Consider the following 22,412-nt stretch of genomic DNA (forward strand, 5'->3'; position numbering starts at 1 on the left):
CATGACTGCCAGTATAAAAGAGATGCTAAATATTACAAGGTGGAATATCCTTAAACCAGCTCTGCTACTACAGACTGGATCTTGTGAAACTAGTACCATATAAGAAGATGCATGTATTATTGAACCTGCTTGGACAGAATAAAAAATAAATTCATTGTCTAGTGTATATATAAAATTCAGTCACCCAGCTACTACCAAACCTCAGTTAAGGTCTGGATATATTGATTTTTTTCAGTGGTGGGCTCTGTTAGAAGAAAGAAATACCAGCTATTATCAAAGCCAAAGGATACAGTATTTACCACTCTCATCTGAAAAGGGAGGTGATGTTTCTTTATTCTTACTCTTATCATTCTTGTACTACATACTTCTCTTTCAAAATAGGGTATCACCACCAGACTATGTCAGAGCTTGGCTGGAAGTCACTAAATTGCAGACTCCTGCACTCCTTGTTTTTTTTTTTTTTAACTTTTGGTTTTGTTTAACTTTCCTCTTTGTCACAAGAAAACTGAAAAAGACATCTCAAAAGAGGTGCTTAAAAAAAACCAAAAACCAAACCCAACAAACTTTAAACCAATTTACTACTTTTTCAGTTTACTTTAAAAAAATGTAAGAACTCTATGATTTTTGTGAAATATTTCTGGTATGTCTCATTTTAAAAAATTCAAACCCAAGAATGATGAGATATGTTTTCCTCTGAAAGTGATCCCTAGCATTTCCAACCAATTAAGTCAACAAGGCATCTTAATTTAATGGCAAAGTTTATTCAGTTTTTAACAATTAAATGACAAAACATTTAAAATTTGCAGTTCAAAACATGCACATTCACCAAATGCCAAAAGACATTTAACACTGCATAGAACTGAATGTATTACTGAAAGAACTATTTAAAAAACACAGTGCATTTAACATCCAGTTAAAACGAAACCTGAGAAACTACCATAAACACCAAGTCAAAAAATCTTCATTCATGCAGCTTCATAATTTCCACAACAGTTTCAGCATAATGGCTTAGTGGAGCTGTAAAACCTCACTTCATCTTGAATGCAAATTTTGCTGTTTCAGACTGACCGCCTTCTGCAGCGGTTAACACATATCAAACACTGAAAATCGTTACGAAAAATTATGTTGAAGTAGAAAAACAATATTAATGCATTTATGGCTTCTATGCTACATTAAAAGAAATGCTATAAAATATGACTTTAAAAAAAACCCAAAACTTGTTCTGGTCACAGCTTTGCATTACAAATCACACTCTACATGAAAATACTTTTATTTCAGTATCAACCCTCAAAAATGCCCAACTTTGTACACCATTGCTCAGATGAGTAGTCCTTATACTCACAAGCAGTCCAGTTGAACTCTATAAGAGTAGTGGTTTGCATAAGCAGGAACCAGGTTTGGAATGCTAAAATATTCCTTTGTTTAATAAAGATCTATTGGTTAACAGCAAGGAAACTGGGGGAGCGAGGGCAGCGAGGGGGAAGGAGAAACTCATTTGTTGAGTTTTGTATCCAGTGAAAACATCCAGTACCAAGGAAGCTGAACTGACAAACTCATTTGCTTACACAGCACTTAGCTTCTCGATATATTATGAGCAGACTTTTAACGAAGGCATTAAAAAACAGGGATCAACAACCACCATGCATCGCCTCAGAACACTTAGAAATAGTGCCTCATGCAGACAGAATGAGAAATTCATCAGAACTACAACTGCTTTTACACAATACACAAGAAAAAAAGGGAAAAACTTTTCTCCTTAAATTTAACACATATTCCAAATTACTCATCATTCAAGATGGGTTCAAATGTCATGATACACATCTTAAGACAGTTAATGCTCATCTTTGTAACAAGGTGAATTTTATGGATGCATATGGACATATAAGAATCTTCAGCTATCTCTTAGTGTTTCAAAATATTTTATTTATCATTTTATACAAATAGAATGATGACTAAGTATAAATCTGTTGAAACTGCTTTGCAAAAATATGTGTAAAATTAGGAAATGGCAAGAAAAAATTCCAGATACAAATTGTCAATAGGTTTGTTAAAATTTGTTTCCATTTACTCTTTTGAATAATTTCTATATATATGTATGTATATATTTAAAAATAATCAAGCACAACTATTTATATAAGATACCCGATTTTTTAGTGGCACAGGTTCATCTTTTAGATGGAAATTTTTAATACCAACTTGCAGTGCCCATGAAAGAGATGGAAAAGTCCACGTGAACTCTCTATTTAATACACTTTTGAATTTTTGAACAGTAAGAACAGAGGCATTTTAATGAGCATTTCTGCCTCAACTGTTCTTTTTTCCTTTAAACAAACATCAGCAGAATCCCCTTATTTTAACAAAGGTATGCCACACTAACAGGATAGAACTAGATTATATTACTGTGTACTTAACATGAAAATAAAAGTGCATATTGTATACTTGGCCTGATTTAAAAGTGGGCACACATAGTTAAGACAATCTTGTATTTAAAAATGGAATTGTATGAGCAATCAAAACCCACTGTTTTTGTCATATTTGTCTTTTTTGCTATTTTTAAGAAGTGGTATCTTTCAACCACTAATTATCAGAAAAATTAGAGACAGGAAAAATTCATCAGTAGTAGTAAAAAAAATGCACTTCGTGAAGTACTCCTTCAAATTCTGAAAAGATGTAAGCATGAAATGCTGTGATAACTTACAAACCCTTAAATTAATCTGAATTTAGGATTTTAGAGTTGTTTCAGTCATTTTCTTCCTTTTTAAGATAGTTAGTTTGGGATGTACTGTGTGTTGTTTTCTTCAACTGTATTATAATGGTAAGACAGAAATTTATTTGATAGGAAGAATAAGAGATCATGTAAATATCTCACTGTATGTATTTCACAGTGTATTCTAATCTATATCTGCATAATTAGCAATTCAACCAATTAGAACAGAAAAAAAATTGCCCACAAAAAACCTATATATAGATTAATTTTATATGAATTAAGTACACAGAAAGATTATAAAGGAGCAACAGTGTAATAGTTAATACCAGAAATGTTTTGAAGGCAGTCATTGTCCCTTGGATGACAGAAAATAGGGATCTCTTTTTAGGAAAGGGGCATGCCCCTGAATTTTTTCTTGCCTTAGGTCAAGTGATTTGGCCCTCCCATATTGATCCATCTATTTATCTATGCCTGCAATGGCTTTTCTGAAGGCAGTTCTTGTCTGCGTGACTAGCAGTACTGTTTCTAGTTCCCTTTCTCCTTGTGCCTGCTGTTTAAAGATCACTCTGCACTCGTGAGAGGAAGACACTGCATAACATGCATACGAAATGCAGACTGCCTTCCCACTGATACACCTTCCTACACATGTGCTTTTAGACAGTGCCTTCTGTTGGGCTTTCTCTGTGTATTTTTAAGTTTCTCTCAGAATGGAGGATAAGAAACTTGGATAATGAGATTAATTACATGTTAAGCATTTAGCGAGATGAAAGGCAAGGAGGTAAAGTCACTTTTAGTATGACAATGAAGGAGGGCAGAGAAAAGATGGCACTGGATGACTTGTTATGATTTGGAGAGCAAAGAGGAAATACTCAATTTAACAGATCACTGGGGATATTGTTGTTCTGCTTTTCCATCTGGTTGATCTCCATTGAAAGGAAAAAAGAGATCATTCCTATGCAATGCACAAAAATTTACTTAACAGTAAAACCAACTGCTACTATAAAAAAATTGTATTTTTAATGTAATTATAGTGGCTTTTAAACCCAAAATTAAACATGGACTAAAGAGTGGCAAGAATTAACTAAATTTTAAAGTTCAAGTAGCCTTTCTTAGTTTGAAACTTGACAGTTGTTGGATGGTAAGTTGAGAAATACCAAGTATAACTACTTAAAGAATGTATCACAATGTTCTCATTTAATACTGCTCTCTTTTTTTTTCCCCTCATACCAGTTGTGTATCTTTTTCTGCAGTCACTTCCTCTTAATTTTAATTAAAGGTGAGAGTATATAAGTATTCTGTATGACCAGTAAGTTGTAAAGAGACTGCAATGTATTTCACACCTTTATAGGAAGTGACTTTAGTGCAAATAAACCACTACATACCATAGACTAACAAAGGGCATGCTTTGCTCTGTATTTCAATGTATGCATTTCAAATAATCTTAGTATAAAAATGTTGAAAATTTGATTAATTTTAAAAAATATGTTTAAACAAACTTTCTTTTGAAGCTACAGTATAAGCAGATACAACTAAGCATCACAAAAATAATTAAATTTGCTAAAGGGAAGTAAGGCAGAGCAATTCTTAAAAATTGAATAAAGTATTACGTGTACTCCATTATACAAGTTGGCAGCCATATTCAACATACACAATACTAAATGAAAGTAAGGGGAAAGCTTGTATAAGGCCAAAGGTGCAAAGACTTGCAGTTTTGAAAGAAAATGCCAAAAAGGCCACTCAAATTAGACTCACTGTACCTTCTCCCCAAGTGTGGAGACTCAAGCATGCAGTTCTGAGATCAGGACTGGAGATAGTTTCCTTTCAAACTGTTTCTAACAGAAAACATTTATGGAACTTCTTTGGCAAATGTTTTTAGATTAGTTTGACACAAACATCTATGAGCATCTTGACTCAAAATCTTTCTTAAAGAAGGTGAATTCACACCATTAAGATACTGGGTTTTTTCAGCACTTGTTGAAATCAAAGGCTTGTTATCAAATGTATTTAAATATACTAACACTTAAAAACCTTCACAGATGCTAGCTGATCTGTCAATGTAAAGTACATTTAGCAACCACTGCCCTTCTAGTATATGACCAGTATTGATCCAGTTTCATTGTAAAATAAGCAAGCTGGCAAGATACAAGGTAAATTCCAATCTGTTTACAAAGGCTAAGCAAATACTTGTTAAAAATTTAGAGATGGTGTGTTACAGTATAGTTGCACAGTGCTTATGTCTACTGAATACACAAATCCAAACTTTATGGAACAAGACCATCATAGATCTTTTGATGTCTGATAACTGGACCATGGTCGCAGCTCCCAGCAAAGATCTAGTAGCCTGTCTCACAAAAGTAACAACTAAAGCCTAAATGTCCAGCTGTGTTTCTTCACCATTCCTCAGGCCTTTGCTTTGTGGTATCATAAGCTCTTATGACTTCAGACTGGGAAACAATTCCATTCTCATCTTGAGAGAAGGCGTAGCCATCTACAGATATAAAACAAAACAGAAACAAATTAAGTTTTGATTGTTTTTATTTTTTTTAAGCTTTAATAAAAGCAACTTAACAAAGATGAATAGAGGGGGGATAAACCTCTTTTCAACAGTTAGTAAAATCCTGTGCCATTTTTTACAGAATTTTGCAGTTATAAAACAGCAGAAAGAACTCTGCACAGTATCTTGGGTATGAACGGCAACTTAACCACAGGCAAAGAACATGGTCTAAAAGGTTTAGGATACTGCACTTTTATTATAAATAAGTACAGTGAAAGGCAGAATTTTATTGCTATGTTATTAATGGATATTAATTTTTGTCAGTGAACACTTACGAAGCAAATTTTGTTGCAAAGAGTCAGAGCGATACAAGTTCACATGGTTCTTCTTAAAAACATTCTTCAGTAGTTGGGCTCTTTCAGTTAAGCTAGAGAGAAAGCAGACAGGTGAAAAATATTTACTTACTAATTACCCTATCCCTTTATGTTTGAGTCTGCTCAATGGAATTAATTGTTAAATGAGAAGTGTCCATCCTCCTTTTTCTTTTTAAATTGTGCCTGATGCCATAATTAAGATTATGATTAAAAGCTTGCATGAGGACAGAAGATTAAATTCTGATCCCTGGTAATGATTTTACTTGTCACAGTGCAGGCAAAATATCTGTTTGAAACATTGCTGTGTGCTGACAACACAAATAAATGAATGATATTGTGAACCTTTGAGTGTGACTCCTTTAGAAACACACAATGTAAAGGGAAGGTACTGTCTTCCTTGATGTAGCACAGCTTGAATAGTGCCAGGCTGAATTAGTCTTTTTATCTTACATAGAAAGTGCTCCCAGCCTCTGTTGACACAGTACCCCAAAGGGATGGGAAATGAGTGGAGGGAAAGCCACGTTCATGGTCATCAGCTGTGTGTACAGAAACATTATTTCCATGAAAAGTGCTCTAGAAAGAAGCTTTCCCCAGGAAACTCTAAAAAGTGTTTTTCTGGAGATCATACCCAACTAACAAACTACTGTTGCTGCTAAGGTTGGCCACTTCCACCCATCTCCATCCTTCCCAGCACTACTGAGTTGTGTTGTTGTGTACACACACTTGGGTACCTTTAGTGTGACCCAAGGTACTCCCTATTTCAGCCCAAGTGGAAAACAGTAGCATTAAACATTTTTTAAATTGAGACTCAAGCATCAGCCAAATGCTGCAAACTGTAGTGAAACAAGTAGCAAAGGTATTTGGTTTCCTTTCTGTCTTATGCTGAACTTTTTCTAATAGGAACATACTAAACAAATACCAGGTAGATGAGCCATAGCTCAGAAAAACTGCAAAATCTATCGTTTTATAATAACATATTAAATCTGCGCAAGGGACTATATTATAAAAACCAAACTCTTCAGTGTCCTCTTGATTTGATATTCACTGTGAATTACAGCCTGTGTTTCAAGAAATACCAACCTATAACTTAAACACCTCAAATGCTGAAAAATCCAGCCGAGTCTCAATGTAAACTGGTCTAAAATTAGTTCAATTAAAAAAGAGATGTACCTTATGTTTAATGTGAGTATATAGTGATTTCATATTGCTACAGTTTTGCTAGATTAGCCAAGTTGTCTCTTGTGCAATGATGTAGTAAGAAAAACATATTTCACACACCTTATGTTACCACGTTTTGATTACTCAAATTACTTTTTAATATTATTGTGAATTAGTGCAACAGACTGACCTTCCCAGGCTATCAACCAGACTAAGTGGTGCAAAGAAGGGAACTAGACTGCCTTCCTTACTAGCTTACCATTCAAGTCATTAAATTAGAAATGTTCATTCTTTCTTAAGTGACTCTATACTTATATATGAAGCTGAATCACTGTTTAGAGCTGGAGAAACTAATGGTTTATCTCATCTTTCTGTTCCCCTCTAGTCTGGTGGTTAAAGCATATGGTGAAACCTTGGCTTTTCCAAGTTGGAAAAGGAAAATAAACCTAAAATTTTCACACCCATAGAGGAATGCTAGCTGGAAAATCTGAAGGGTAAGGTGATAGGCAGGGGAAAATGTTTCTGTGGCCATGTTTTGAATGAAAAGATGTAATGAGACTTCCTTGTAAGAAAAAAAAAATTTGGTACCAATTCCAGGAAGATAGTTGCCATCTGCTGACTGAATCAAGAATGGAGAGACTGAAACTGAAACTCATCTTACTCTCAGTCCTTTCCTAATCTAACTCTCTGGGGATTTTTTTTTCATCCTGCTTGCTCGTCTATGCTGTGTAGGAGACTTCTTTTTTAGTTCAGAGCTGTAAACTGTTTAAGTGACATTAATAAAAAATTAGAGACTGAAATCCAAACTGTTAGAATACAGAGAATGAATAAATAAATCAGTATTTTCATGTAAAATTAAGAGGCCAAGGAGGTGGAAGACTATGGGTACACTTAGTTACAGTTATCAGCTGCATCTCCTTTGCAATACATTGGTGAAATTCTATGAAATGTTTGACAGGTGTTATTTTCTAATAAAAATATTTTATTTAAAACATTAGCATGCTTATTATACAATTCTTGGTACCATTATTCCTTGCTTGTATTCCTGAATGGAATGTTCATATTGAATCACAGAATCACTAGACTGGCAGAGACCTTCAAAGTCATCAAGTCCAGCCTTGACACCTCAACTAAACCATGGCACCGAGTCCCACATCCAGTCTTTGTTTAAACACATCCAGGGATGTGACTCTACCACCTCCCCAGGCAGACCATTCCAGCACTTCATCACTCTTTCTGTAAAATCTTTTTTCTAATATCCAGTTTACATTTCCCTTGATGCAGCTTGAGACTGTGTCCTCTGGTTCTGTCAGTGCTGCCTGGAGAAAGAGACCAACCGCCACCTGACTACAGCCACCGTTCAGGGAGTTGTAGAGTGACAAGGTCACCTCTGAATCACCTTTTCTCCAGGCTAAGCAACCCCAGCTCCCTCAGTTGTTCCTCACAGGGTTTGTGTTCTAAGCCCTTCACCAGCCTCGTTGTTCTCCCCTGGACGCACTTGAGCCATCTCAGTGTCCTTCCCAAACTGAGGGCCCAGAACTGGACACAGCACTCAAGGTGTGCCCTCACCAGTGCCAAGTTCAGGGGGAGAATGACCTCCCTGCTCCTGCTGGTCACACCACTCCTGACACAGGCCAGGATGCCTGTATCAGGATGGCTTTGTTGACCACCAGGGCTCACTGCTGGCTCATGTTCAGCTGCTGTCAACCAGTACCCCCAGGTCCCTTTCTGCCTGGGCACGGTCCAGCCCCATTGTCCCCAGCCTATAATTACCCCCTATATTGCAGGGGGTTATTGTGGCTCTTGGACTTATTAAATATCATCTTATTGGACTCTGCCCATCCATCCAACCATTCCAAGCCTCTCTGCAGAGCCCTCCTACCCTCCAACAGATCAACACACGCTCCCAGCTTAGTGTCCTCTGCAAATTTACAATGAAAGATTCAACACCCTCATCTATGTTGTCAATTAAGACATTGAACAGAATTGGCCCCAGCAGAGTCCCCTGAGGGACACCACTGGTGACTGTCCCCAGCTGGATGAAGCACGGTTCGCCAGCACTCTCTGGGCCTGGCCATCCAGCCAGTTCCTAACCCAGCACTGAGTGCTCCTGTCCAAGCCATGGGCTGCAGCTTTTCCAGGAGAGTGCTGTGGGACACAGTGTCAAAGGCCTTGCTGAAGTCCAAACAGACAACATCCACAGCCTTTCCTGCATCTACCACGTGGGTCACCTGGTCATAAAAGGAGACCAGTTTTGTCAAACACAGCTTATTTTCCTAAACCCACCGTGTCTGGGTCTGATACCCTGGCCATCCTGTAAGTGCTGTGTGACAACACTCAGTATAAACTGTTCCATTACCTTACCACGTACTGAGGTCAGGCTAACTGGCCTATAATTACCAGAATCCTCCTTCCCACCACATTGTGAATGGGCACCACATTGGCCAGCTTCCAGTCATCTGGAACCTCACCAGTGAGCCAGGACTGTTGGTAAATGATGGAGAGCAACTTTGCAAGTTCATCTGCCAGCTCCCTCATCATCCTGGGGTGGATCCCATCTGGTCCCACAGATTTATGAACACCCAAGCGGCTCAGCAGTTCTCTGCCTGCCTCATCTCGGATAACAGGGGGAACATTATGCTCCCTGACACCATCTGGTAACCCAGGAGGACAGTTGCCCTGGGGACAAGTCATCTTCCCACTAAAGACTGAGAAAAAGAAGGCATTAAGCACTTCTGCCTTCTCCTCATCTGCATTTATTGAGTTCCCTCTCTCATCCAAGAACAAAGGTTGGTCTTACCCTTCCTTTTGCCATTAATATATTCTGTAAAATAATTTTTTATTCTCCTTTACAAAAGTTGCTAAATTAAGTTTGAACTGAGCTTTGGCCTCCATAATTTTTTTCCTACATGCTCTGGCAACCCTCTTAAATACTTGTTGAGACCTGACCCTCCTTCCAAAGATGATACATCCTCTTTTTATTTCTAAGTTCCTTCAAAACTTTGTTGCCCATCCAGGCTGAATGCTTGCCTCACCCAGTCATCTTTTGGCACACAGGGACAGCCTGTTCCTGTGCCCTCAAGATCTCTGTTTTGAAGCACACACACCTTTCCTGGACTCCTTTGTTTTTAAGGGCTGCTTCGAAAAGAGCTCTCTGAATAAGTCTCCTAAATAGTCCAAAGTCTCCCCTTCAGAAGTCCAATGTGAAAGTCTTATTGATGTTCCTCCTCATTTCACCACATTTCATTGCTTAAATGGTAAGCAGTGAAAAGACTACCTTAAACTTTTACAAGAACATGAAGTATGCATATGTCTTAGTTAATGTATAGTGAAGTTTCCACTGCTGGTAAAGAAAATACAAAATACATAGGAAATACACTTGAGAAAAGTGCCTCAGCTATTCAAGTATTAAATTCTGTTCCTTTTCTATTTTTGAAATACTGGGGCTCTCTATTATAACTCACCCTGTAGCCATTCAAATGCATATTTAAATATCTACATGTGAAGCCAAGACGACATGGTTTCATAATTAACCAATGTTAGATCACAGTAATACAGTAAATGCTTATGCTTATTATGTGTACCTATATGGACAAGCAGAATATTAACTATTTTTGAACATGAAATGTATACCTTTACAGGCAATTAAACACAGTTATAGAAAAAAATTATTATTTTATGAATTCCTGTAACCCTCACAGTAAAGAATTTCTACTAGTATCTAAACTAAACTTACCCTCTTTCAGTCCTATCACTGCATGCCCATATAAACTCTTTTGGCTTTCTTGTAGGCTCCCTTCTCAGTAAACATTCAGATACATGCTGATTACAACAGCTATCCACTTCAAGAGTCCTGACCTGTTATCTGTGGAAGCTGAGACTTCTATTTTGTTCTATATTTCTAAGATGGGAATGAACAGAGAGGAAAAATTTCTCACTCTTTCCCAGTTACCTTTTAGTCATGCAGTGATTTATATATTCTTAGGTTATTCTGGCATTTAATGAGAACACATCCCTTCTTCTGCTGTAAAAGAAAAAGGTACTCCCACAGATATACACACTAGAATAAGAAAGTCTCATGTACATATCTTAAACAGATGTAGAGGACATTCCTCACCCATTTAACTACTTACTCTGTACTGGTAACTAGTTAATCTGGGCTTATGCAATGTTTACAAATTGGAATCAAATTTTTCTAGATGCAAGTAAGTCAGTTCATCAGACCATTTCTTTAACAATTAATACTTTCTCCATAAAAGGTTAAATTTTGGCTATATCACCTCAATTTTAATACATTAAAAAAATAAGTGAGGGAATAAAATCTTGAGAGATATTGAGTTGTGTAACATCCAGTGATTTGCATATAAGATGGATGCTTGTATCCTTCAGAAATACTGGTCTAAAAGTAATTGTGGAGAAGAATTAGATCTAAGAAAGATATTCTGGCAGGTTACTAAACAGCTGTCATGGAGCCCTTATAACTATTTAACTGTGGGATAAAAAGGTAATTACAAAAGCGGTGGTGAAAACACCAAGCTCATTTTACCTATATAAGAAGGTATTTGGAAGACATGCTTGGTGTAGAATGAGGAAAAAGCATCCTGCCTAGTAACTGAAGTTAAAGTAGCTGAATTGGCAATACAAGGGAAGTCTTGGGAATGCAAGTATGAAACACTACAAAGGTACGTTACCTTACTTTTTTCTATACCCACAAGACGTTCCCCTTTTAGCACCGTCTAGTGCTAATGTCTGCTTTCTTTTCTGCAACTCATTCTTCTACAACTTTTGCTCTTTGCAAAAGAGCACAGAGCAAACATTGCTCCAAAGCTCAGCACACTGATAGATGAATCGGTTAATTTGGAAGAAGTTAATTGCTCTAAATCTGCTTCAATGACCACTGCCACTAAAGAAAAGCATCTGTAACAATCAATTTACATAACATTTAAAAGCAAGAGAACTTACTCTTGCAATCAATGGTTAGGTCTTGCAGTGATGAATGAAAAGTGAGCTTGAAGTAGGAATTGCCACCAACTAGGGGATTCTACCAGTGTGAAACTGCTGCTACAAAGACAGCATAGAGAGCCTGATAGGAGACTGCATGCAGGTTATGTCCTCTTCTGTAACCCACCACACTAGACTAGGAGTTCCATGGGTGGCAGGATGAGCTTCCATGCCTCCTGGAGCCCTGGTTTCTCGTTACTAGGAAAGAAACCCAACTAGAGACAAAAGACTCTTGTGAAAGTTCTCACACAATCTGGATATTGTCCCATTAAAAATGGTGTTTATCACCTTGGTATCTGATGTAACATGATCTCAACCTGGTAAATCCTAGTAAACAGATTCTCATTGAGCTGGAAGAGGAATACAATAAGACTGCTAAAATATCTTTATGAACCAAAGGTACTTTCTGAAAATTGAACCTCTAGTAAAAGAAGTGGCTGTGTTTTTTCTGGTCTCTTTCTGTGCATAGCTTGGTAGGAAAAAAGTCTTCTTGGCTATGCTTTTTGCCATGAAGATACTAAATAACAGCAGTCCAAAGAAAAGAAAGAACAGGAAAATCAAGTATCAGCAGTTTTGGCTTTTTTTTAGACTTCACAAAACTCATGAAAATCAAGACAAGAAAAGAAAGCTCTAGTACAGCCAAATGGCACTAATGAATTGGAAGTGGGGGAGAAGGGGATTTTGCATTTCATACATTCAGCGAGTGCTTGCTACAAGTTCAGCTTGGGGTTAAAAAGTCAGAAATATTTTAGTGAGTGCACACCTTTATGCTGAGTTTACATGTAGAAAATGTCCAATTGTTCAGTTTTACCTTCTCCCTTTTAAAATTATCTGCCTGGTCCATGAAGGAGGACATAACAAGGGAATTCTTGTGGAGTCTTAAAAATTTTACTTCCTTCATATAGGTTAATCAAATTAGTTTGCCCTGGATTGGAATTAAATACAAAACCAGCTTGTTATATTCAATTTCAGAAAATACTAGACACATTTATGTAATTTTTGTAATTTTTGTTTTCTGTCCTTAGGCCCTGTTTATGGCTATACTAGAAAATGATGCAGATTTAAATTAATTTTGTTCTAACCCATTTTCTTCTTATTTTGTTTGTGAATTAATTGTTAACACATGCAAAAGTCACAGAATTAGAACTGCACCTCAAGCTTGTTCCATACATAAGAACCAGAAATCAGTCAATTACAAACACATCAGTTAAAGCTTTTGATAAAAACCTCCATATAAGCCTATGAAAAAACACATAGGCTCAGTAGACCTGAAGGTCCTTCACAGATGCTTTTCATTCGTATGGCTTTCGAAAAATAACCTTTTCTCTTTGATACATGTATAAAGCTAAAAATCTTTAGCTTTATTTTTTAAGACAATGTTCTACAGATTTTTACTGTACCTCTTGCCATGCACAACTGCCCCAGGATCCTCAGACTTTGCTTCCAACTCCTGAACTTCATCTACTAGTGTCTTGTAAGTAGCTCTCTTTACCCTGTAAGTACATGCAAAATACTGCCAGACTTACTCTTCTTGAAAGTAGAACAACAGATAGTTTTAATGCTTATATAAATATTCAATTTATAAATCCATTTCCTCAGACTTAAAACAAAGATTTACAAGGAGAAATATCAAAAAACAAATCTAAATAACTTATTTTATAATCTGTTCTTGCAAATTAGAAACAAAAATTATTTATTAATAAAACACTACGATTATTGAAACATTTAAAATAGCAATAACTCCTGTAATAATTTTTCCAAAACAAAGACGGTAAAGAATAACTTCATATAATCACCATAATTTATCTTATATAAACCCCAGAATTGATCTTAAATTGTTTTTATTATATTAGTAATTATAACACACAATTAAAAGTCAGTACTTTCTTCTGTAAACACCGACATTTCTGTACTCACACTTTGCATACTATATCAAGAAGTAAAGCTGTCATAGGAATACACAGAAGTCCCATCCAAAACACTCCAGAGCTGAACATCATAGCTGCCTGAAGAGAAAATGCATAAAATGCAATGTCATGACAAGAACGAGCAAAAAATCGTATAAATATCAAGTAGTTTGTTGAGGCTATCAAAAGCAAATTTAAATTAATCATTCTAGTCTGACTAATGTGAAATGGAACTTGAATTCCTTTCTAAAATCCCCTGAGATGCAACATAAATCCAGTAAATAGTAAGCACTATTTCATGCTAAGAAGCTGGTAGAAAGATACACGGCTTGGCTCTTAGTATGGGGGAATCACCCCTCCACAATGCTGCTCTATGCCACTGTGTTGATTACAGGCATTTCTATTGAAATCAGATTTATCAAAAATCCACCCTTTTCCAACTTTCTCAATACATTATGACCGGAGTTTTCCAATTTGCCATCTACTCTAAGAGGATATAACATTTTCAGACCCCTCATTTGAATACTGGACACTGTTACAATTATCCTGCAATGTAACTTGGAGCAAAGTTTTCTCCCACACTGTACCACAGTTCCCACACTGCCTCAGACTCCTGCTAAACAGATTGCTTAAAAACAAGAAATAAGGAAACAACCATTTATGCAACATATTGTTAAATGAAGACCTAACACATTAATACATGGTGAAATGTTTGAAAACCACATAATTTTTTTTATCTGTGTATTTGTTTTTTTCCTATACACCACTATATGTAATACATAGGAATTTCTGCTGTTCATAACTTGGTCTGTAGAAATACTAAAAACGAAAACATATTGAATGGCCAAAACAAACATCACAACATATGGACATCAAAGGAAAAATGTCTTTACCCTTGTAATTCATGCTCAAATGTCTACATGGATAATATTATGGATGCAAAGAGTATGATAAATACTTACTGAAGCATGTTACTACAGGTTTGAATTGCAGTCAGTATTAGAAGTATTTTATAATGCAATTTGATTGTAGAGAGGCTGAAAGTAATATCACTACACAATAGTACACTTTCAAATCCTTTATTTCATTACTTGGAGACTAATTTCTTTCACAGATTAATCCTTGATATGTAAAATAAATAAAAATTTGTACTAGTTTTAATTAGCAGACAAATAGTAGGTGGCTTGCAGTACCTGAAATCTAATTTCTCAACATACATACATGAACATTTAAGAATTATACTCAATACGTAGATATATGAAAATAGAAGTGAATTATTTTCGGAAAAAACCCTGATTCTCAGATAAGCAAAAAGTTCAATTTACCTTGTTTTTGTATCCAAATTCCTAATGACATTGATTCTTTAGAAAGCATTAGAATGTACTTTAAAAATGTGGTAACCTTCCCATGGCTATCTTAAAAGGACATAGATATTGCCCTGAGATCCTACTAACTACTTCTCTCAACAGCTGCTAGCAAAGGTGTAAACACTGAGCAGTGGCAGGTTCAAATTAAAACAATTCATATTTTCTAAAGGGAAAAAAAGAGAAAATTTTGTATCAGGGTGAAATATATTAGAGGAAAAAATGTATTAGCAGTCACTTTATAAGCAAAACCTGACTTTTGACATATTTGATGAAATACTCATTTTCTAAAACAGGAGCTAATAGGAAATGTCTATCATAAATGCATTTTGCAAGTCATTTTATAATTAAGTAGCAATTATTATTCCCTTCGTTCCCTTAAAAGCAAGGAAAAAGCAAAAAAATACAATTTGAACTAATTACAATTAATACTTCCTATTATTAACAACATTTTTATATTTACAAGAACATAGCAAAGAGCTGTCCTTGTGTTAGCCACCCAGTATGAAATGTTTGCTGGTGAAACAGCAAAAGTGATAATGTAGGTCTTAGGATGTTAATTCTGACCATTGTAATGCTAACTATGAATGAAGGAACAACTGGTGCCTACTATTCACTCCAGCCAGCCTTTGGCTTTACAAATGAACAACATGAATTGAGGTAAAAAAAAAAAAGTTTTTCTGCGTCATATTTGAAAGCCTGTCAGATTTTTTTTCTTTTACAGAGTTAATCCAAACCTAAAAGATTTAAAGCCGACATTCGCATTAAAGACAGAGGCCCTCTTTGTATTTTTTGGATGAAGAGGGGAAAAAATAAAATCCCACAGAGGTATTTCCTTCCTTTCTGTACAAGAAAGCTCCCCCCTCACTCTGTAGAAAACATTTTTGTCTCTAACTTTTCACATCTCTCTACACATAGGCAGGTCATCTGGGAAATGGCAAACCAATCCCTTTCAGACAATGGCACTAACAGGAGCAGCCTGTTCTGGGGACGGACTCTGGCTGCCTCTGTTTGTGGTTTACAAATTGTTCCTAATGTGAGAGATTTGTGGTCTATGCCAAGTCGTCCCCCTTTAGGCCTTGTGAAACCAAATGGAATCTGCCACAAAAGTGGCTCCCAGGGGAATTTAGAAGTAATCCAAAATGAGAGCTGGGAAGCCCAGTTTATTTTAGGACTTACAAATTCTGCAGGAAAGATAAATAATTTGTTGTATGTGTAGTTCATGCTCAATATTAAGACTTTCTAAAATAAATTATCTGTTTTTTTTAAGTTTAGATTTTTATATAGTTTCTCATTTTTCAAAAAATAAAAAATTGCTGAGAAATACTCCCTTTCATGATTTAGTAGCAGATAAGAAATCCTGGCTGCAAAACATTTTTAAAGCACTGCTGAAGATGTAGTGTTAGGAAATTACATGTCAGAATGAACAGAGAATATTTCCTTTTTCCTCATTATGAAATGATCTGCCAAAACAGCTGGCTCAGATTTTAAAAAGCCTTTAAAAATAAGAAGAGAAAAATGAAAACAGTGGTAAAATTCTTGCTGCAGAAAAGCTTGCCCTTTTCAGTTTATCTATTTCAAGTACACATCTCCTTCCTATAAACTATGAAGCTATAAAATACCTCAACAGCATCAAACCAGCAAAAGTTTCTCTTTTCAACCTACAGAACAAACTTCATTAGTATGTGCATGTATTTGCCTTCATATATGCCAAAGTACTTACTGTTGTAGTTCTAAACCAGATCTGCATTAACTTCCAGTGCAATGAAGTTCCTACAAATAAGTTCTTGTATTGCCTCTAGTCTTTGCTATGTAGAGTTTAAAAAACACCTTTTAGCTCCTTTTAATTAAGAACTGTGTTCCTCAGAATTTCAACGAATTAAGTTCCTCTCTATTGGGATCTTGGGTTATTAAGTATATTAACCAAGACAGACCACTGGAAGCAAAAAAGATAAATTGGGCAGTTCAAAGATCACCTCTGCTGTTCCTGTTTGAGAGATTGAGAATGTAACTACTGAATTTGGAGAAGGATCTTTATAAAGTATATCTGGGAATAATAGATTCTGGCTCACAAATAAATGTCTGCTACTAGACAAAGTACAATTAAATGTGAAGGTTTGAGGAGTCAAAACTTTTTTCTCTAAACAAGAGATCCACATAGGTATAGAAAGGAAGACATACAGATTACTGGTTTTTGTTTTGTAAAGACTCACAGGTCTTAAAAGACAAACTGGGAAAACTTCAAAGGGGGATGAAAATGTGCTAAAGCTGTAGGATAATGCCTACAAGAGGATGGGCTTGAGAAATATTTTGGACTATGAAGGAAAAGCCTAACTTTTATTGTTGAATAATTTCAATGTTCTTGAAAATTTAGCACACCAGTTATTTGTATAAAAAAAAAAAAGAAAAAAGACACAGAGTTTGGATATTTTTTAATCCAGACTGGTAATAAAGCAGTGCAACAGGAAAAAAATAGAAAAAAAAAAGCAAAAATAGAGCAGAGCTACTCTAGATATTAGCCACTGAAGAATGACCATATTCCACAAGTTTTGTGGTAATGAAGTTAGAGTCGATAGACTTTGGTATTTGCTTGCCATATAGAGCTCAAAGCAATTTTTTGAAATAGAGATTGCCAACTCAGTTATCTACCAGGTTCCCTTAAAAGCATGGCACAGTAATTCTCTTGTTTGGAGGAATTTAGATAAATAATTTCTTAACAGATTTTAGGGGCATTATTTATAACTCTCCCTGCTGAGGAAAAGTACCATTGTATTTTTTCTTAAATATACAACCATTTAATTTTATTTATTATGCTATATTCTGCAAAGGTTATTAAAAATATTCAGCTGTTTTTTAAAAGTGCAAGAGACAAGTATCCATTAATAACACCTTTTACAGCTGGAGTGACAACACAACAGGGTGCAAAAGCTCTAAGACCCTCACAGAGAAGCTGTTGATGTATGGGCTGGATGAAGGACTGTGAGATACACTGAACATGGGCTGAATGGCAGCTGGTGATCAGTATCAGGCTGGCTGGAGGCCAGTAACTGAAAGTATACCCCAGGGGTCAATACTGGGTCCAGTTTCATTTAACATCTTCATTAAAGATCTGGATGAGAGGCAAAGTGTGCCCTCAGGAAGTTTGCTATGACACAAAATGGGGAGAAGAGTGGCAAATGCTGTAGGAGCATTGTGTTGCCATCAGAGACACCTCAAAGGGCTGAAGAAATGGGCTGACAGGAACCTCATACAGTTGAACAAGGAGGAATGCAAAATCCTGCACATGGGAAAGAACATCTCCAGGCAGCAGTATATCCTGGGGGCCACCCAACTGGAAAGCAGCTTGGCAGAAAAGGACTGGGTCCCAATGGACACTAAGCTGAAAATGAGCCAGCAATGGGCCCTTGTGACAAAGTGAATGGTATCTTTTGGCTTCGTTAGACAGAGTATTGCCAGCAGAGGGGAAGGCAGGTCTCCTCTACTCAGCATGGATGAGGTTACACCTAGGGAAGTCTCCAGTTCTGGGCTCCCCTGTACAAGAAACACAGACATACTGAAATTAGTCCAATGTCCTGAAACATCTCTCAAACAGGAGAGAAAGCTGAGATAGTTGGGACTATAGCCTAAGAGAAGGCTCAGGGGGATCTCTCACTCTGAGTGGAGGGTGCAAAGACAGAGCCAGGCTATTTCAAGTGAAGCCCTGTCACGGCACAACAGGCAAGGAGCGCGAAATAAAACTTGAATCTGAACATCAAGAGAACCTTTCTAACTGTGAGGGTGACTGAACAGGGACACAGGTTGTTCAGAAATGTTGTAGTCTCTCTATCAAAAGCTGTCTGGAGCAACACAGTCTGGGGCAACTTGGTGTTGCATAAGAAGCATTATATCAGATGACATCCCGAGACCTGTTCAACTGTTCTATGATTGTATTCTATCCTACCCTAAATACTTTGCTTTGTAGGCTTTGCTCTACATTAGACTGAAACCAATTCCCACTTTTGGATCAAACTTTAGACAAACATCTTACTAAAGACCTGTTCATTAGAGATTGAAGTATCTGCAAAACGATATTTTCAAAAAAGTTATTTGGTGTTTTTGTGTAAAAAACCCCAGTGTAGTACAGGCATTAAAGGATGCATATCTAATATTTTAATAAACACGATTTCATATAAGCTGGATACTTGGCATAATACAGAGAGAAACAATATTTAAGAAACCAATGCTGTCAATATAGTATATTCTAATACACCTTTTCTACACACTGCAGCTAAATCTTCCCAAAGAAATATTACTTTTTTTCACAAGACTTCTGCAAACCTCAATCAAATGATCTTAAATTCTGTAAAATACATGCTTGTACCTTAACTCCAATTTCCGCCAGTAGTTTTATAAATCCCCTGGGTCAGACAGAGCAGAAACAGATGGTGCTCTGGAGAACTTTACAGTGCATTGTCTACAGTACAGCAATAAATTAAAAAGTTCTATGGATACTGAACTTTTGCTTTAGTATCAATGTCATACTTCTTATTCAAGTGAAGTATTATTATTCTAAGCTATCTTATTAATCATATAGGTGTAAAAAAAGAGGCCTAACAATTCAGAGCACAAAACAGTAACAAAGAGCTTTACTAGTGTGAAATATACAACACATTGATTTGTTTTTCACCCCTCCTCAATTACAGGTCTGCAACTCAGACCATAACCAGCTCTTTTCAAGAAAGAGATAACCATATTTGTTTAGAAATGTATCTATTTTTATAATTTAAAAATCAATCTGATTTTTTTAAGAGGACTTAAAGGAAAAGTAGACCTATTAACTGCAGGGATAGAAGCACTAATGGAAGGTTCTTGCAGCTTTACAGCCTACTGACACATGAATGGAGGCTGCTCTTATTAGGTGATTTGAGTTCCAGAAATTTCATTAGTCAACAAACAAGTATAATTTTCCTAACTGTGAGTACTTTGTGGGAGAAAAACAGGTGTTCTGGGATAAAACTCTCTTCTAAATATGACAAAACACTGAAAATAGGAAACCGCTGGCAATTTCCTGAAGATTAAAAATCCATTTTGTTCAGTATGACGGAACAGTTTTCTTGTGTATCGAAGAGTTTCAATGAAAAAAGAAAATACACCTACAAAGCAAATACCTTATTAAATATGTACAGACTTGGCATTTACTTTTAAAAAACGTATGCAAACTTCATCTGGCCTAAACAGAAAATACTGTAAGTTGTTTAAAATATTTTGGAAGTATATTTCAATTATCTATTTGTTAATATTATACATAGAAGTATCAACCTAATTTATATCAATGTAGTAGAAAGACAGACCCAGGCAGTTGATTTTTTCAAGTCCAAAATAAAAATTTTCTTCTATTCTGTAGTGACATCTTTTTTTGAAATTAAATGCAACGGGTCAAAACATATGGTGTTAAACCTACACCCAAAAGTACAGTCTTTACTGTAAAAAGTAAGAAAATATTAAGTAAAATAGAAAATATTAAGAAAATAACCCATAAAGTTCCTTGTTCACATGTTTCCATACCAGACAGTACCAACAGAAAGCAAATGCATGAATAAACATTCCTGCAGATGCCATGCAAATTGAAATATAATAAAGACTATGCCACAGAGGATGCAAAGTTGTTACAAAATCAATGAAAACTTTTGAAATGTTTTCAGTATTTCTCTCACATAAGCTGTGCATCCCCATTCCTTCTAACAGAAATAGTGTTTTGCTACTACTACCAAAATCCTCCCTACATAAAAGGTATTTTAATATTTTGTTCTGAGCAGATAGAACTTGAATTCCTAGTTTTTTAGGATCTGTGTCTAAGACTAGAAGAATATAGTCCTTAATTCTTGGAATAAACTCAAGGAAAGTAATGTTTAAATTAGTGATTTTAAAGTACAAGAAAAATAATATGAAAGTAAGCAGTAAGTTTCACTTAATTAATGATGAAATATTTATGTCTTGTTTCTACTAAACGATGCATGAAGTTGATTTGCTACAGTACCTCAACTAGCTACAGATACTATACTATATAATTAATTACTTAGGTTATCACCCCTTTTTATCACATATTCTTCTTCAGTTTTATGGCCTATTTTCCCATTTTCTTCAGCTTCATAAAGCCCATTGCTTCTCTTGTAGTTTTCATCCATTTTTCCTTCTAGCCTGTGTCTGCCAAAAGACAATGGTGAACTGACAGTTTTTATCTGAACATCATCAATTAGTGAAAATGAATGAAGCTTTCTTCACTTGGAACTTTACTTCTTTAAGGAAAAAAAAAAAATCACAACTGGAATAGAAACTGTTTTAAGGTTGGCAATATGTAACCGGTTTCAAAATTTTTCAGAATTTTAATATGGAAAACTACTAAACCCAGACACCTACTGTCAATCTCTAACAGATAATCAGCTAAAGAACTACCAGTTACTCATATCAGGAAAACACTTGGTGCCAGGATACCTTACTTATGTGAATCAAAAGTCAAATTGCAAGTCTTCTGGTGTCCTACCTATTTAGCAACAAACTACCACTACTTCCAGGACTTAGGGCTACTGTACCACTACACAACTAGCCACATAGCTCCCACACTGTGAGAAATAGCACTGTACAGGTGGGTGAGTTGACCTAGTGCAGGTCTACCAGTCTTGAAAAACCAGAAAACAAAGGTCTTGGGGCCAGAATTGCCTCAGCATGTTAGATGAACTGGACATTTTGGATCAAGGTGGGCCCTGTGTGCTTTTGCTCTGGGAAAACTCAAAGCAGAAGTACACTTGATTGTACTGTTAGGAATATGTCAAGGAAAGGGGTTCCAGTGGCCTAGGCAACAGAGAAAAAATGCTGTTAACTGCCTTAATTTTTCATTTCACTGTATTTTCTTTTAGAGCATGGCATTCTGCAATATTTCCTTCTGTGATACCAACATGCAGCAACCTATTTGTAAAAGCCAACTTTGATTATCTTCTGTATAACTGGAACAAAACACAAAATGATGGAAACAATTAGTGTAAAAAGTCAGAAAAAAGTGACTGGATGATGCTTGGATAGAACACAAACCAAAAACTCTTATGCTTTAACCTGGGGCCACTAGCTTTAGTGCTCCAACATAAGAGCATTAGCAGCATATTTCTTCTTTTCTTCTGTTACAGTTCAATTTTTTCTCAAATCATTACCTTGCTGTGTTCTCACTGAAACACATTTATCAGAGTCGAATATTTTATAGGAATGGATACAAAAAATTAGTTTCAAAACATTTAGATTAAAACCTTCCTCTGCATCCAATGAATGAGTTTTCCATCACCTCCATGTGCTTTTTTTCTCCCTTTCAAGAGCACTAGAATTTTATTTTCTTGGAACAGCACCAAGAATAAACAGGAAGACTCTTACTATTTTTATGAC

General features: G+C 36.0%; 1 protein-coding gene across 9 annotated transcripts in view; it reads right to left on the bottom strand.

The window, feature by feature from the left end:
- Positions 1–741: 741 nt before the first annotated feature.
- ATP8A1 (ATPase phospholipid transporting 8A1) overlaps positions 742–22,412 on the bottom strand; it is a 105,594-nt gene continuing 83,923 nt past the window's right edge. For all 9 annotated transcript variants that reach the window (XM_021553948.3, XM_021553144.3, XM_021552349.3 and 6 more), the window contains 4 exons: positions 13,652–13,740; positions 13,135–13,227; positions 5,537–5,628; positions 742–5,195 (listed from right to left, as the gene is read on the bottom strand). In XM_021553948.3, the coding sequence (XP_021409623.2) occupies positions 5,098–5,195; positions 5,537–5,628; positions 13,135–13,227; positions 13,652–13,740 (372 nt within the window). In that variant the 3' untranslated portion in view covers positions 742–5,097. The remainder of the gene's footprint in view (positions 5,196–5,536; positions 5,629–13,134; positions 13,228–13,651; positions 13,741–22,412) is intronic.

Source organism: Lonchura striata, chromosome 4 (genome assembly GCF_046129695.1).
Source record: "Lonchura striata isolate bLonStr1 chromosome 4, bLonStr1.mat, whole genome shotgun sequence".
NCBI lineage: Eukaryota > Metazoa > Chordata > Aves > Passeriformes > Estrildidae > Lonchura > Lonchura striata.